This window comes from Rattus norvegicus, chromosome 13 (assembly GCF_036323735.1).
Source record: "Rattus norvegicus strain BN/NHsdMcwi chromosome 13, GRCr8, whole genome shotgun sequence".
Taxonomy (NCBI): domain Eukaryota; kingdom Metazoa; phylum Chordata; class Mammalia; order Rodentia; family Muridae; genus Rattus; species Rattus norvegicus.
Genome location: NC_086031.1, coordinates 42,121,720 through 42,139,430, shown reverse-complemented (window position 1 = coordinate 42,139,430; position 17,711 = coordinate 42,121,720). Strand labels below are relative to the sequence as shown.

The following is a 17,711-nucleotide window of genomic DNA, read 5'->3' as shown; positions in this document are numbered from 1 at the left end:
TCTATGGAATCTTCTGCTCCTGAGATTCTCTCTTCCATCTCTTGTATTCTGTTGGTGAAGCTTGTATCTACAGCTCCTTGTCTCTTCTTTTGGTTTTCTATATCCAGGGTTGTTTCCATGTGTTCTTTCTTGATTGCTTCTATTTCCATTTTTAATTCCTTCAACTGTTTGATTGTGTTTTCCTGGAATTCTTTCAGGGATTTTTGCGATTCCTCTCTGTAGGCTTTTACTTGTTTATTAATGTTTTCCTGTGCTTCCCTAAGTGTGTTCATGTCTTTCTTGAAGTCCTCCAGCATCATGATCAAATATGATTTTGAAACTAGATCTTGCTTTTCTGGTGTGTTTGGATATTCCATGTTTGTTTTGGTGGGAGAATTGGGCTCCGATGATGGCATGTAGTCTTGGTTTCTGTTGCTTGGGTTCCTGCGCTTGCCTCTCGCCATCAGATTATCTCTAGTGTTACTTTGTTCTGCTATTTCTGACAGTGGCTAGACTGTCCTATAAGCCTGTGTGTCAGGAGTGCTGTAGACCTGTTTTCTTCTCTTTCAGTCAGTTATGGGGACAGAGTGTTCTGCTTTCGGGCGTGTAGTTTTTCCTCTCTACAGGTCTTCAGCTGTTCCTGTGGGCCTGTGTCTTGAGTTCACCAGGCAGCTTTCTTGCAGCAGAAAATTTGGTCTTACCTGTGGTCCTGAGCCTCAGGTTTGCTCGTGGGGTGCTGCCCAGGGGCTCTCTGCAGCGGCAGCAACCAGGAAGACCTGTGCCGCCCCTTCCGGGAGCTTCAGTGCACCAGGGTTCCAGATGGTCTTTGGCTTTTTCCTCTGGCGTCCGAGATGTGTGTGCAGGGAGCAGTCTCTTCTGGTTTCCCAGGCTTGTCTGCCTCTCTGAAGGTTTAGCTCTCCCTCCCACGGGATTTGGGTGCAGAGAACTGTTTATCCGGTCTGTTTCCTTCAGGGTCAGGCGGTGTCTCTGGCAGGGGTCCTGCCGCTCCTGGGCCCTCCCCCACGGGAGCCCAGAGGCCTTATACAGTTTCCTCTCGGGCCAGGGATGTGGGCAGGGGTGAGCAGTGTTGGTGGTCTCTTCCGCTCTGCAGCCTCAGGAGTGCCCACCTGACCAGGCGGTTGGGTCTCTCTCTCACCGGGTCTGGGAGCAGAGAGCTGCTGCGGGCCGGGATCCGCGGGTGTGGGACTTCCGGTAAACACAGAACGTGCCCGGTCCTAGAGAAATTCTGCTTCCGTGTGTCCCAAGCTCACCAGGCAGCTTTCTTGCAGCAGAAAATTTGGTCTTACCTGTGGTCCCGAGGCTCAGGTTGGCTCGTCGTGTTTGACCTTTTTTGACTAGCTCTTTAACTTAATGTCTCCAGAGTTCAGCCAAATAGGTTGTGGGAGGATTTCCTTTGCAGGGCTGAGTCCCTGCCATTTGCATATCACATTTTATAATGAATCCATCTCTTGGTAGACATTTAGGTTGCTTTCCCTTCTTGGCTTTTGTGTTGCGTGCAAATCCTTTGTTTCTGTGTATGTACAAACACTGCGGACTGTGAGGGTCCTCTCCTTCTGTCACATAAGATTGGAGAGCAGACTTAGGTCAGTGGCCTTGGCTGCAGGAGCTTTCACCCGCTGAGTCATCTACTACTTTTGAGTTTAGCCACAGAGTCTCTGTAATTCCTAAATTATTCTCCCTAAGGAATATTATTTCCACTCTCTGTACTATAGCACTGTATGAGCGAACCTGTTTCCCCGCTTGCGTGCACATGTGCGTGTGTGTGCGTGCGTGTGTGTGTGCGTGCGTGTGCGCGCGCGCGCGCAGCTGTACTCCCTTGTGAGGGTGCATGTGGAGAGCAGAGTTTCACTCTGGGGCGTCGTCCTCCATCTCTTCCCCACTCTACATTTTGAGACAAGCTCTCACTGAACCTGAAGCTTCTGGGTAGTTAGACGGGCTAGCCTGGGAGGTACCAGGGCCCGATTATCTTTGACCCCCATGCTCCACCCCAGTGCTTGGGTTACAGTTTAAATTTGTATGGGAATTCAGGTCCTTAGACTTGTACAGCAAACACGTTACCATCTCAGCCTTGTCTTCAGCCCCACCTCCCCCATTTCCTATCTCTATCTAGTCTATGTAAAGTGCTGGCTCATGAATTGGTGTCTATTTACCCCTCTGGTGCTGAGCATGTTTCATGTGTATACTGCCTATTGGTGTCGAGTTTCTTCTGAGTAGCTTGTTGCTGTCTTAGCATCATAATTTTAAAGAAATACTTCAGGCCCGGCATGGTGGTCCATGCCTTTAATTCCCAGCACTTGGGAGCCAGAGGCAGATGGATCTGAGTTTGAGGCTGGCCTGGTCTACAGAGCGAGTTCCAGGACAGCCATGGCTACATAAAGAAACCCTGTCTCAAAAAACTGAATGAAAAAAAGAAAGAAAGAAAAGAAGAAAGGAAGGAAGGAAGAAGAGAGGCTGACAGACAGACTTCAGTTTTTTCAGTTTGTCATATATTTTGGGAATCTTTACTCAACATTTAAAAAAAATTTTAGCTTTTTTTCTAAGAAATGAGCTTAAATACTTTAGTGTTTAAATCTAACAATCTTTTCTGTGTCTAGCTGTGATGTCAAAAGTAGTTTCCCACTCTAGTATTCAAAAAAATCATTACATTTTTCCATATTTTTTAATTACCTGTATATTCTTTGATATAATGAACAAAATTGGGATTGTTTTGTAAATGCTAAGGATTCATGCATTCTATCACTGAACTAGCTTTTGGTCTCATTTTGTTTTTAGATGAACCTAAAATTGCTCAGGACAGCCTTGAACTCCATACGTAGCTGAGGCTGACCTTGAACTCCAGATCCTCCTGTCTCTGCCTCCTGAGTGCTGGAATTACAGGCACTTGCTAGGCACTCCTTAAATATTGTCAGATGACAGATCTGGAAGCACTGTTGAAGAACAGAAAAGGTCAGACTTTTATATCATACCAATCTGAGTCCTAGACTCAGAATTGTCAGAATTTCTGAGACTTATGTAAATTATTTATTAGCTCAGTATCCCAGTTTTTACATGCAGATTGAATGAAAAAAAGAAAGAAATTAAAAGGAAACGAACAAGATTACTCTTAGGTACAGTGGAGGAGAAAGTTTATTATTGATAAAAGTCACAGGCAGGGACATCTAGGAGAGTCCAGAGTGGACATGACCTGGCTGAGCTAGGCCATGTGGAGAGAGGGGAAACAGGTGCAGTAGTTAAGAGGGCAAAGGTGTGAAAGAGGCTGGTAACCAAAAATGGCCGGATTATATAAGGAAGAGCTTCTAGGGAAAGGGCAGCCCAGTCCTTGGTCTAAAGAGTTCAGGGTAGAGGGCAAGATATGCTGGCCGTACCCTATAACAGGTAGGGACCGAGGGATGCTGGGAGAACCTGGAGGCCAGGTCCACTCTGATAGGTTAAGCAGGTACCTCGTTTGTCCAGGGTTTGAAACTTTACACAAATAACAATATTTTGTGGTCCAGCAAGATGGTAGAGTGGATAAAGGCACCTCCTTGCTGCCAAGGCTCAAGACCTGGGTTCAGACGCCAGAAGGTCCCTGATCTCTACACAGATGCTGTAGTATTCTCAAAGACACGTAGAACCCCCGAAAGGATAAGTAAATGTAAAAAAAAAAAAAAAAAAAAAAAAAAAAAACCCAACAAAATATATGCTTTGTAAGTTGTTTTGATAATTACAGAAGACTTTTTAAAATGTCTTAGCACAGTGCCTCCATAAAAGAAATTAGAAGTAGGAGTAGGAGTTGGGGTAACATTGGTGGTATATTGGTGAGCACAGCTGCTGTTTCAAACCTGGGACCAAAGGCCAAAGTACCTGCTTAACGGATCAAAGTAGACCTGGCACCCTGGTTCTCCCAGCATCCCTTAGTCCCTACCTGTTATGGGGGTATGGCTGGCACACCCCTCCCTCTACCCTGAAATCTCCAGCCCAGGAGCTGGGTTTCTCTTCCTAGGGTTTGGCCTCCTAGCTGCTGTTCCTAGTTCCTCTCACTTCCCTCTGCCTCTCCTTCCCCTTCTCACATGGCCCGGGGTCATGACTACTCTGGACTCTGCCAGATGTGTCTGCCCCTGGCTATGCTCTCCCACATGTCTGATATAAACTTTGTCCTCCACTGTACCTAGGAGCACTCATGTCCTTTCCTTTTCCTTTTATTTCTATTTTTCATTCAGCTGCCTTCCAACAAATGGGGTTCATTTTATCATGAAAACAATTATCTATGGCATCAAAGGTGTTTTTGCTTTTACAGTAATTGATATTTGATATAGCAGCTTAGGAAGCCTCGTGATAAGACAGTCAGAAAATATGATGTAATTCTGTCTATTGTAATCAATATACTATTTTATAATATTATAATTTGACACTAAAACATTCCCATTGATTAAATTTAGGCTTTTGTTTACTGATGACCTATAAGTATGGGTGGACTGGGACTGGAGAGTAGCTTAGCTGTTGAGAGGTCTAACCTTATTCACTCTGTGAAATGCATGAGCTTTTGTGCTATAATTCGTGTGTACCAGAGTGACTTGTCCATGGACTTGTACTTGCGTAGCACTGTACTAGTCCCTTGATTCCCGCCTTGCTCCATCTCATAAACTCTAGTTGCACACTAGTTCAACACTAGCACTGTACATATTCTGGTCACAAGTATGTCCTCTCATCCCTCATTCCTGTTCTGCTCTCTAGACTTGAAAACTTACTGGTTTTTATTTATTGATTGATTTTTTTTTTTTTTTTTGAGACAGGGTTTCTCTGTATGGCCCTGGCTGTCCTAAAACTAGCTCCGTAGACAAACATGGTCTCTAACTCAGAGATCTGCTTGCTTCTGCCTCCGCCTAGTGAGTGCCGGAATTAAAGGTCCTTTGGAATTTTAGAGAGACAATTTTAAGGGCTCGGTGCCAGGCACTCCCGGGTGTGGAACATTAGTAAGCAAAGCAGACAGAAATCTTTGAGTTGTTAGCTTCAAGGCCAGCCTGGTTGACTTAGTCAGACTCTGTATTAAAATAAAAAGTAAAAGACTAAGAAGATGTGATACTCAATGGCAGAGTATAGCATGCACAAGGAAGGCTCTTGTGACACAGAAAAGCAAAAGCCCCCATGAGCCTTTATGAAGCTTATGTCCATGTCAAGATAAACAGAATAAACAGCAAAAAAAAAAAAAAGTAAATTATGTAGTACTTTGTAAGCTGATAGGTGTTATCAAGAAGAAAACAGTGGGGGAGGGGAGGGTAGAGATCCGTGGATCTAGAATTTTAAATAACGTGGATAAGTTACATTTATTGATAACATGACCATTTAGAAGGTGTGGAGGGCAGGAGGAAGGCTGATGCCTAGGCATCTGGGGGAAGAATGCTGTTCAGACAGATGAGCTAGTGCAAAGTTCTGAGACCTAAAAGTACAGGACATCGGCACAATAAAAATGGGTAGGTAATGGAGAGGTAAGGACATGGGGTTTGGGAGGGGCGTTGGTCTAGGAGATGGCATCCCAGCAGAGGGCCTGAGACCTCAGTAGAGGAAGAACTGCTGAGGAACTCTGGGAAAGGATAGGATGCAGCAGTAGTTTCCAGAGTACCTGGCTGCCTGCTATGTTTAAGGAAAAGGTGGACATGGCTAATACCAGGAATTCTGACTAGAGACAGTGGTGGCAGGTAGGTCTGTAGAGGACTGATATTGGTGAGATTCTGGATACAGTGGGAATGTAGTGTCCCCGTGTTACTGATAGGCCGATGTGCAGTTTGAGGCAGAGCGGCGTGTGAGTACCAGGAAGGAGACAAACCCTGGGGAGAGCTAGAATCCCACCTTGGCATCTTTGAGAAGCCTCGTTAGATATGAGAGTCTGAGGTTGGGAAGAGTTCCTCATGTATAAATGTAGAAGTTGTCCGAGAACTAATATTTAAAACCACGAGACTAAGATAACACTTAAAAATAAAGAAAGCTACAGGAACTGCGCTTCAGTTCATTCTGCCATTAAAAGTTGAGGAGGACTGAGGTTTAGACAGAAGAATGGACCAGTGGTGGGATGAGAGCATGAGGCCTCTATGTTCTGCAATGCAGGTGAAAGTATGATGGACTGGGGGTGGAGCGATGAAAGGGTCAGTAAGGTGACCTAGACGTCCTTCCCAGGGCCTTGCTTTGCTTCCCAAGCCAGCGTTCCTGTATACGCTGTACTTCCAAGGACACTTTGATCCCTTATGCTTTGGTTGCTAAGTTAATCATTCGGGCTTCAATTTTAATTTATTATTTAATATATATGCACATATATTAAAATTATGTAAAGGACATATAGTGTTTTAAATGTATGTATATATTATATATATATAAAAGTGTGTGTGTGTGTGTGTGTGTGTGTGTGTGTGTGTGTGTGTGTATAAACGGCCAGATCTACAAGTCTCTGTTCTATCCCACCTTAATATGAAGTAATTCCTTGGAGAAGATTTTTAGAAGCGCATCTGTGTTTACTGTTATGTAGACAGAGTCTACTATATGTATACATTCACTGAGATCCATATTTCTAAATGCATAACACTTTGGAATTCAAGAGGTCGGGTGTTAAGCATTTGTAACTGCAGCTCTCTTTAGGGCAAATATTTCTGACTATTAAAAACAGGTATTTCTACTGTGGTTTAGCCACAAGGCAAAATGTACCACCCTGGCATGTTTCTTACATGCAAAGGGAGAAAAGCCCCACACTTCGCTTTCACTTCTACCTTGTTTTGGCTATACGGTCTGGGCGTTTTACCTTTCAGGATTTTATCATAATGACTTTCAGTCTTCTCTGGTATAACATTTTCCTCTCACCCACGATGTGAGACAAGTTTACACCATGCAGCCCTAGTTGGCCTGGAACTCAGTATGTGTACCAGAGATGATGTCTGCCTCTGCCTCCTGAGTGGGCAGCACCATGCCCAGTGCGAGTCTTACTTTTTAAGAGAATTATTTAAAAGTGAATAATACTAAGTCTACCTTTCACCAAATTGTTTTGATTGCTTTATTTTATGTGTTGGTGCATACATAAAGTTCAAAAGAAAACTTTGTGTGCTCAGGTTTTTCCTTTTTTACATGGTCCTGGGGATCACAGGGGTCATCAGCCCTGTGCAGCAAGCACTTTTACCCACTGAGACATCCATACGAAGAATTTATTTAGCACCTAAAACATGCATTTTTTAGAATATTTTTCTGAGAAGGAATTGTAGCTCAGTAGTAGCCCACTTTGTATTTTATTATTTCTGAGTCCTGGATTTAGTCTACAGCACCATAACCAACGGGGGGCGGCGGGGGGGAGGTTCAAAAGGCTCAAATGTTGTTAGCTTTGTAAAGATCCAGTAGATATGTGATTTTCTTTTAGTGATGTATTTATTTGTTTGAAATGGGTGTGGCTATATTATGTTTCAAAATGGAATGGACAAGCTGTTCTTTGGCAGTGAATTATGCCATCCCTTTGGACTCAGTGCCCTTGGGTTTCTTAGCAGCCCACTCCGGGAACATGATTGGACTAGTCTAAGGGGAGAGTTACATACATGCATGGTATAAAGCATGTAATTGTCATGCATATGGGGCTCTGTAGTGTGGATAATCATGGCTCCCTCACCCCTTTGTTTGTTGTTCCTGGTTTTTAGGCTCACCATGCCTACAGCCGGTGAGAAAAGGAAGGCTCCTACACCCTGGACTTCCTATCTGACAAACGAAGCATCTGCACAGCTGGATTTTTTACCAGACAAGCTGAGAGCAAAACTGCTCCCATTCCAAAAGGATGGCATCGTGTTTGCCCTCAGAAGAGGTGGCAGGTACGGTGCTTTGATAAGGCAAGCCGAAAATTGCTGGAAAGTGTGTTACAAAACCACGCTCTGCTTAACCCGGCTTTTCGTTTATCACACATTTTCTGTAGTCAAGTTGATTGTAATGAAATAGACGTCATTATCCATAAGCTGTCATTGACCTAGACTTCGGGTAGAAATGAGTCGAGCAGTGCTGTTCTTCAGTTGCTTTTTATTATCTGCCCTTGCTGTACGTAAGTGCCAGAGTGTGCTGACTGACACTGGCTTGCCAGAGTAAGTCTCTCTCACCACACATCCCTATTGCATTTTCTTCCGTTTTCATTTTTCAGTTTAGAGTAGCAACCATCTGATGTTCTCCTTGCATGCGCTACTTCTTCAGTCACCATATTAGTTAAACCTTTCTTTTTCACCGTGACAGAATACCTGACAAAAGCAGAATGAGGGAAAGCTCATTGGCTCTCAAGAGAAGACTCTGTCCACCATGGTGGGGAAACATAGAAGGGGCAGCTGCTTGAGGGGTTAAAGGGGAAGTGGGGCTCAGTGATAACCGGAAATCTTACCCCCAGCTACCTACCTCCTTCAGCTATGCCCCAACTCCTCCTAATGCCACACCACTGACTGGGGCAGCCATTGGAACATTTGAGCTGTGGGAGCATTTAATATTTGAACCGTTACAATTCTCTTTCAGATCAGGCTGTTATATGGTTCTCTTTATTTTATGGGTAGTGTTCTCTTGATCCCATAGTTTCATGTATCATGTTTCTGAAAAACTGTAAACAGAAAACAACATTGAGCAAGGGTTGAGTGGCACCCTATAGTCCTCTCACCAGTCTCTGATAAATTTCCTATCTGTCTGTCCCTCTGTCCTTTCTTCACATCAACCCATCGTACTTATTTTGAAATCATCTCACAGTAAATTGCTCCTATTTTTATATACCCTACATACCTAAGTATACATACACACACACACACACATACACACACATATATATGTATATATATATGAATACACACACATATATATGTATATATATGTACACACACACACATATATGTATACACACACACACACACACACACACACACACAAAGCATGGATGGTTAACTATAGTTCATGCTTGTTTAACTTCTTTTCCAGAGACAGGGTTTCTCTGTGTAGCATTCACTGTCCTGGAACTGGCTCCACAGACCAGGCTCTAACTCAGAGACTCACCTATCTTTGCCTCCCTCCCGAGTGCTGGGATTAAAGGCCTGTGCTCCTACCAGCAAGCTTGTTTAGCTTCTTTTACATTCATGCATTCTGTGTGTGCTTGTACCACCTATTGCACTTGTGGAGAACAGAGGACAACTTGTGGGAGCTGATTCTCTTTCCACCTTGTAGGTCCCAGTGACAGAACTTAGGCTGTCAGGCTTGGTGGCAGGTACCCTTATTTGCTGAGCCACCTCACCAGCCCAATCTGTTTTTTTGTTTGTTTGTTTGTTTGTTTATGCTTTGATTGTTTTTTGTTATTATGAGATGGGGTCTCACTGTGTGACCCTGACTAGCCTTGAGTTCATAGAGATCTGCCTGCCTTGGCCCCTCAGTCTCTCCTGAGATTAAAGGCATGTGTCAGACATACCCAGTCCAGATGTGCAGTCCCTGTTCTTGGACTTCACAGTAATGGAATGACATAGTATAAGCTATTCGTGGAAGACTTCCTTCATTATAATCTTACTGAGATTCCAGTGTAATCTTCTTTCCATATTACTAGCTCATACTGTGTGCATTTGTACTTATGGGTAAGAGTAATAACTAAGACTACTGGGCTATTTTCCTCGATACCTGCATCCTCTCCATTTTTCCTTGCTTAGTCAGGGTTTCTATTCCTGCACAAACATCATGACCAAGAAGCAAGTTGGGGAGGAAAGGGTTTAGTCAGCTTACACTTCCACATTGCTGTTCATCACCAAAGGAAGTCAGGACTGGAACTCAAGCAGGTCAGGAAGCAGGAGCTGATGCATAGGCCATGGAGGGATGTTTCCTATTGGCCTGCTTCTTCTGGCTTACTCAGCTTGCTTTCTTATAGAACCCAAGACCACCAGCCCAGGGATGGCACCACCCACAATGGGCTGGATTCTCCCACCCTTGATCACTAGTTGAGAAAATGCCTTACCACATTTCCTCAAGGGAAACTCCTTTCTCTGTGCTAACTCCAGCTTATGTCAAGTTGACACACAAAACCAGCCAGTGCGATCTCATTTGGAGATTTGTTCTGTTTTTAAGGGTTAGACTACTCAGAATCCACAGTGTCTGTGTTCAGGCTCCTGAAGGTTCCAGTCGCAAATGCCACTGGAAACTGCCACACAAGAGCCTTTAGCTTCTCTAGTTAGTTTGCTGTTATTTTTTTTTTTTTTTTCTGGTTCTTTTTTTCGGAGCTGGGGACCGAACCCAGGGCCTTGCGCTTCCTAGGTAAGCGCTCTACCACTGAGCTAAATCCCCAGCCCCAGTTTGCTGTTATTTCTAATGCTTCCCTATGAGAGCCCACAGGGTGCTCAAGTCCAAGCCCCTTACTTCCTGTGATCCCGAGTGTGCTTCCTTAACAACTCATCCCTCAGCTCTATCAACTAGAAAGTGCGTATTTCATTTCCCATCCCCGCATCTGTAAAGAATGATTCTCCTGTAGTGCCCAGCCAGTGCCTACTCCCTTTTAAGTAACCAATCTTAGTTATTTCCAGATACTTGTCCTTAGACTGGTAACCATCCCTAGCAAAATATGAGTCTGTGCAATAAAACGGGAAAATAAGAAGTTCACAAAGTTAAATTTGTTCGTTTTGAGGGTGTGGAGGTACTTAGAGTCCTGTAAGTCGGGAGTGCATAGGTAGACCCTGTCTCAAAAACAACCATAAACAAATAAAGCAAGTAAATAAAACGTGGGTCTTACTTTCATTCTGGAGGTAGAACGTTCTCTATCTTGTAATTAGAACTGTCCTTTTGTTGTTGTTAGAATGTGATCTTAGTAGCTAAAGTTATTTATTTGTTTGTTTGTTTGTTTATTTTTACACTCCAGATTTTATTCTCCCAGTCCATCCTCTGAGGGTTCTACATCCTATACCTCCTCCCCGCCTCCCTGCATTGCCCCTCCCCATCTCCACAGGGATGTCCCCCACCCCACCAGACTTCTAAATTTCCTGGGGCCTCCAGTCTCTTGAGTGCATCTTCTCTGACTGAACCCAGACCTGGGAAACCTCTGCTGTGTATGTGCTGGGGGCCCCATCTCAGCTGGTGTACGCTGCCTGGTTGGTGATCCAGTGTCTGAGAGATCTCGGGTCTGGGTTAATTGAGTCTGCTGGTCCTCCTACAGGGTTGCCCTCCTCCTCAGCTTCATCCAGCTTTTCCCTGATTCATCCACAGGGGTCAGCAGCTTCTCTTTATTGGGTGGGTGCACATATCTGCATCTGACTCCTTCAGCTGCTTGTTGGGTCTTTTGGAGAGCAGTCATGATAGGTCTCTTTTTGTGAATGCCCTATAGCTTCAGTTATGGTGTCAGGTCTTGGGGTCTCCCCTTGATCTGGATCCCACCTTGGGCCTGCTGCTGGACCTTCTTTTACTCAGGCTCTTCTCCATTTCCATCCCTGCATTTCTTTCAGACAGGAATAATCATGGGTCAGAGCTTTGGCTGTGGGATAGCAACCCCATCCCTCACTTAATGCCCTGTCTTTCTGCTGGAGGTGGATTCAGTAAGTTCCCTCACCCTTCTGCAGGGCCTTTCATCTAGGGTGCCCTGCTTTGAGTCCTGAGAGTCTCTCACTTCCCAGGTCTCTGGTCCATTCTAGAGGGTCTTCCCAACCTCCTTCCTCCCGAGTAGCTAAAAATTTTAAATTGTATTCTTTACCAAGTGAACAGTTCTGCATTGTTGATGTAATTCATTCACTGAGTATGTAATGGTTTCCTTTACATACATATTCCCTATTTTTTAAACTTTTTTGTTTGTTTGATTTTATTTTCTGTCTGTAGCTGTCCTCACTGTGGCACAGACATAGGTCAAAAGACAACTTATGGAAATTGGTTCTCTCCTTTTTTTTACCACATAGGTCCTAGGGTTCAAACACAGACAATCAGGTATTAAAATTTTCCTCACTCTAGCTTCCCACTTTACCATTCTAATGACACTTCCTGATCGGCATAGATTCTGATTGTTTTAAAAGTGCATTTGTAAATTTTCTTGTGTCCCAGTGTGCATGTGTGTAGGTCAGAGGACACCGTCTGAGAGTCTTTTCTCTCTTTCTGCCATGTGGAACCTGGGCATCCAACTCCAGTCCGGCTCAGCGGCAGCTGCTTTCACCCGTTTACCCGTCTCTTAGCTCAGCTTTCCCTCCCCCTTCCCTACATCTTAAACATTATATATCTTTATTTTTATGTAAAAGACTTGCTCTTTGGAGAACCAGGAAAATGGGTAGCACAGTCCACCATGATTCCAAAGACCAGAGAGCAACCAGGAGCCCTGTCCAGGGCAAGACACAATGGAACCACCTTCAGTGAAAAGACAAGCTTTTGCTTGTCATCTCTTCTAAAAAATGGTTTCATTTTTCACATCAATTAGATTTGCAGTTCACTTAGACTAATTTTATTCCCGGTACAAAGTAAAGGTCACAATTATTTTTCAATTTACTTTTATATGTGCATGGCCGATTAATCTTTCTACATTTAATGAAAAGACTGACGTAGCCCCCTGGCGTGCACTGACATCATTGCCACACACCAGGCTCCTCCTCCTAGGTGAGCACTGTCTGTGGGAGTGTTCTGCCAGGATGGAAGTGCTCTGCATAGAGACAGCGTCAGTCAGTATCCATTTTACAGCGCTCCCTTACTGAGTTCTACAAATGTCTAATGCAAGTAAAGGAGGCATTTTAAAATTTGGCTGGCTGGAATTTTTTTTTTTCTTTTTTCTTTTTTTTCGGGGCTGGGGACCGAACCCAGGGCCTTGCACTTGCTAGGCAAGTGCTCTACCACTGAGCTAAATCCCCAACCCCTAAAAATTTTAAGATTTTTTTTTTTATTATTATATATGAGTACACTGTCGCTGTCTTCAGACACACCAGAAGAGGGCATCAGATCCAATCACAGATGGTTGTGAGCCACCACGTGGTTGCTGGGATTTGAACTCAGGACCTCTGGAAGAGCAGTCGGTGCTCTTCACCACTGAGCCACCTCTCCAGCGACTGGAATTATTTTAAACTTAAATCCTAAGAGTCATATGTGTCATCTGGCTATGATGCGTTATAATGCAGCTGTGCATTTATTTATTCTGTGTATCCGTTAGAAATCTTTTTTATTCATTTTTTTACACATTTTATTTGTGTGTGTGTGTGTGTGTGTGTGTGTGTGTGTGTGTGTGTGTGTGTGCCTGTGTACACAGTGCATGCTTGTGTATGCCCATGTGTACCTGGAGTCAGAGGAGGGCCTTGGAGATCCTGCTTTATCACTGTTTCTTAGTCCTTTGAGACACTCTCTCCTGTTGACTATGGAGCCCGACTGGGAACCAGTGGGCTCCAGCAATCCTCCTGTCTCCGTCCCCAGCGGCATTCTTAGCTTCTTATCTGGTTCTGCGCGGTTGAACTCAGGTCCTCGTGTTTGCTCAGCAAGTGCTCTTGTCAGCTGAGCCATCTGCAGCCCGCCGATTTTAACTTTATTTATTGTTGCTTATGTCTATGTATGTGTATAACAAGTATGTGCAGCTACCTAAAGAGACCAGAAGAGCATATCGGATTTCTTAAAAGAGTTGGAGTTCAAAGCAGTTCTTAGGTAGAGGGAACTGAATTCGGGTCCTCTGCAAAATGGTAGAACATACTCCAGATTGCTGAGCTATCTCTCCGGACTTTATTTTTAATCTTAATTTATTTATGTTAATTATTACTGAAGGAGGCACATGTGCCATTGCATGAGTTTAGAGGTCAGAGGGCAACTTTGTGGTGTCAGTTCTCTTTCCCCCTTCATATATATGTTTGAGGGATTGAACTCAGGTCACCAAGTTTGCATGGCTGAACTGTGTCACCTGGCCTGGCCTCCAGTTGGCCTTTTCCTCTTCCCAAACAGTCTTCTCTCTACTTTCCATGTAGACTCACATGTGAAAGAAGTCACATGATTTTTATCCTGCTCAGTTTTGCTGACTTTGCTTAACGTGGTGATCCCCAGTTCCACCCGTTCTCCTGCAAATGATCTGTTTTTGGTCTTGCATGGTTTAATGAAGCTTATTATGCTGATGGACTGCAGTCCTTTACCATTTCATCTGTGCTGGGCCCCTGGGCTGATTTTGTGATTCTCTTGTGAATAGTGTTTCAGTAAACTTGAATGTGTAGGAATCTTCCTTGTCCTCTGTCTGTTTCAGCTCCATACCCAGATGAGGTAGACCTGTGTCTTATGGGGAGCGTATCTCCAGTTCTGTGGAGTTTTATTGAACTCACTGATTTTGACAGAGGATCACACCATGCCTCCAAAGCTGGCCTGAAACTTCTATGTAGCCAAGGCCGAACTCAAACTGTGACCCCGGGCTGCCTTCTGGGTGACAGGGTGTCAGAATGACAGATGCACACTATGAGCCTGACTATTTTTTGTGCTTGAGGCATAGTCACTCCCAGAGTGTCTACACTAATTATATTCCTACTAACCTTGCATGGGTCACTCACTCCCTGCACCCCACACCCTCAGCAGCTTTTGATCACATGACGATAGACATTCTGTCTGTCTGCTGCTTTTCTTCTCTCTCTCTCTTTGAAATAACCTGGTTTTTAGTGGTTCCTTCTTTCACATATAGTCCCACAAAGGAAATTTTAAGACCAGCATCTTTTCCCACAAGCCCATACTTTTTGTACTCTGCAATGACTAGGTCTTCGATGTCAATCATCATTGCTATTCTTGGGAGATTAAGAAAATTGTTACACATTGACTTTCTATGTTCTCACTATTCAGAAGTTTTCTGTAGTATCCTTTTCTTTGTCCTTCTTGACTTAACGTGTGATACTGTGCGTTCACTTTAAATGTTTTTATACTTGTTACCTGTAGCAGTATCTTTTGAAAGAATCACACTCATTATTAGGTTTGTGTGTCTGTGTACACATGCCACGGTGTGCCACTGTACAGGTCAGAGGACAACTTTTGGGACCTTCGTTTTCTCCTCCCACTGTGTGGCATCTTGAGGATTAAGCTAAGGTCATCAGGCTTGGCAGCGGTGACTTTACTCAGCCGCCTGGCCAGTTCCCAGTGTTATTTTTGTTCCCTTTTGTACCTCATTGCCTCTGTTTACATCTGGGTTAGCCCTTTCTTCAGTGCCCTTTCTATCTCCTGCCTCTTTTAGTTCTGTATTTTGATTTTTATGTTCATGTGTAGATGTGCTTCTGTGTTTACCCATCGGTGTGCATTTCACGTGCACAAGTGTGTGCTTACGTTTACTATCTTTTGCTACTATTTGTCCTGGGGTGGGGGGCGACCACTGATGCTCATGAAACTGAAGCTCCTCGTTTTTTGTCGCTCACACACGTGAGGGTTGCATTATTAAGTACCCTTTACACAGAGCAGTTGCCGTCACGCCATGCTTTGGGAAGCAGGGATAAACAGAAATGTTTGAGGATTGGCTGGGTTTCTGTGTCCAGCTCAGGGATTAGCTGACTAATGTCAAAGAACAGTTAGTCCTCTCCTTTCCTGCTATTAGAGGAGTATTGTGAACTTTGCTCTTAGTTTCAGCGGTATATTTTTAAATTCTTAGCATATCCAGTTCAAGTCTTGTTGTGTCTTGGTTTGTGTTATGTTTTAGTTCTGCCTTTATTTCTGTATTTGTTTACATTTATTTACAAGGCTATTTTATTATCTAGTGTTCTAGTTTCCTTTCTGTTGTTGTGAGAAAACAGCTTGACTGAAAGTAACTTACAAGAGGAAAATGTTTATTTGAATTACACTTTCAGATCACAGACTTCACTGAAAGAAGTCAGAGCAGAAACTTGATGCAGAAAGCATGAAAGCATTGTGCTTGCCAGCTGCCCCAGAGGCTCACACATTTTTTTTACAGCCTAGGACCACCTGCTCAGGGAATGGTGCCACCCACAGTTGACTGGGCTCTCTCCTACCTAATTAATAATCACGATGCACACTTATGATTTAATTCAATAAAATTCACAGTTTGGGTTCTTTTCGTGTGTGTGTGTGTGTGTGTGTGTGTGTGTGTGTGTGTGTGTGTGTGTGTGTACTTCCTAAGGCTCTGACAGGTTTTGTAACCATAGAATATGTCCGTCAATCACATTACACCTGCTCCTAATCAACTTGCCTCCTAAATTTGCCAGTACTGCTCTGACTTCTCTTCCCTCAGAGCTTTTCGCTTTAATTTCATCTGTGTTTAGTGCATACAGTGCACTTTGAACAAGATTAGCCCCCATAAGCTAATATTTTTGAAGGCTTGGTTCCCAGTTGATGACTGTTTAGGAAGGATTGGGAGGTATGGCCTTGTTGGAGGCCATGTATCCTCCAGGGGTGGGGTTAGGGTAGGAGTTAAGTTCTAAAGTCCATGCCAGGCCCGGTTTCTCTCTGTCTCTATCTGTCTGTCTCTCTATTTCTATGTGTGCATGTTTGTGATGGAAGCTGTTGTCCCAGTGCCATGCCTCCTTGTCTTCATGCTTCCCACCACGATGATCCTGAACTAAGCCTTGAAACTGTAAGGAAGCCCCCAGTTAAAGCTTCCTTTTCCAGTCTGGTCATGGTGTCTCTTCACAGTCGTGGACAAGTAAGAGGCTCGCTAGCTTTCCCTTCACAGTGCCCCGTGTCTCTTCCATCTCGGCAGCCTCGGAGGGAAGCCTTATGCATCTCGTTTTCTTAGTCTGCTGTTGACTCACAGTTTTCTTTCTTTCTGTAAATTGCAGCTTATTTATTTATGTCTCTTGCTTGGAGCATCGTCTTTTGTAGTTCAGTTCAAATTTACTAAGTAGTTGTAGATGACCTTAAATGCTGATCCTAGTGTCTTGGCTTCCTAAATTCTGAGATTATAGGAAGTTATGATTCAACTGCCTGTAAGGCCTCTGTTTAAGTTGACCACACCCATCATCTTCCAGGAAAACGAAACCAAGACACGTTTCATAATTGATATACTGGCTAAGGGCACAGTTGGGAAGTTAGAAAATTCCTTGTGGAAAAAAAAATTGCTAATATACAGTCACCAAGTAGCACATAGAAGTTGCCACATTTGAAGTATGGAATGTGCCTTTGGTTCTTTTTCCTGGAAGATGAAGGGTGTGATTCATGTGAACAGAGGCCTTCTAGGCAGTTGTATCAACAGCTTCCTATAATCTCCGGATTTAGGAAGTCAAGACAGTAGGATTAGAGTTTAAGGTCATCCATAATACATAACAATACATAAATGGTACATATTCAAATATATGACTGATTGAAAAACTAACGCCAAGTCCTGCCTAATTATTGGCCAGGACTCTGACTTCATGCTGCCCTGTTCTGCACCACTGCCTTCAACCCATTTTCTGCTCCGGTACTTACTCTGTAAGACTCAGACCCCATTACGTGGACTGGCATGACCCACGTGCCCTTTCCTGTCAGGAGGGACACTCCTGCTCCAGTGGGAGTCTGCCTCGGACCGTGCACTGTTTCCAGCTCCCTCCAGTTCCTACTGGGCTCTGCCTTTGTAGCTGCACTGAGACAGGCACCAGGAGGTGGACTGGACTTCATTTCAATTATGTGTGTTTATTTGTGACTTCGCCCCTGACATTTCATTTCATTTATTTATCAACATTGCCAATAGTCTCTGAGCTCCTGTGCCACTGCTTTATCTCTGGCTGTAGACACGAGTGTTCCTCTATGTATAAGTTCATGACAATTTTTTAGACTAAATCTCACTGGGTGACGTACACCTTTAATCCCAGCACTTGGGAGGTAGA

At 43.9% G+C, this 17,711-nt stretch overlaps 1 protein-coding gene across 4 annotated transcripts in view; it reads left to right on the top strand.

Annotated features, from left to right (window-relative positions):
• The window catches only part of Zranb3 (zinc finger RANBP2-type containing 3), a 155,189-nt gene that overhangs the window by 8,868 nt on the left and 128,610 nt on the right, over nucleotides 1-17,711 (top strand). For all 4 annotated transcript variants that reach the window (XM_006249701.5, XM_063272740.1, XM_039091286.2 and 1 more), the window contains exon 2: nucleotides 7,644-7,811. In XM_006249701.5, the coding sequence (XP_006249763.1) occupies nucleotides 7,644-7,811 (168 nt within the window). The remainder of the gene's footprint in view (nucleotides 1-7,643; nucleotides 7,812-17,711) is intronic.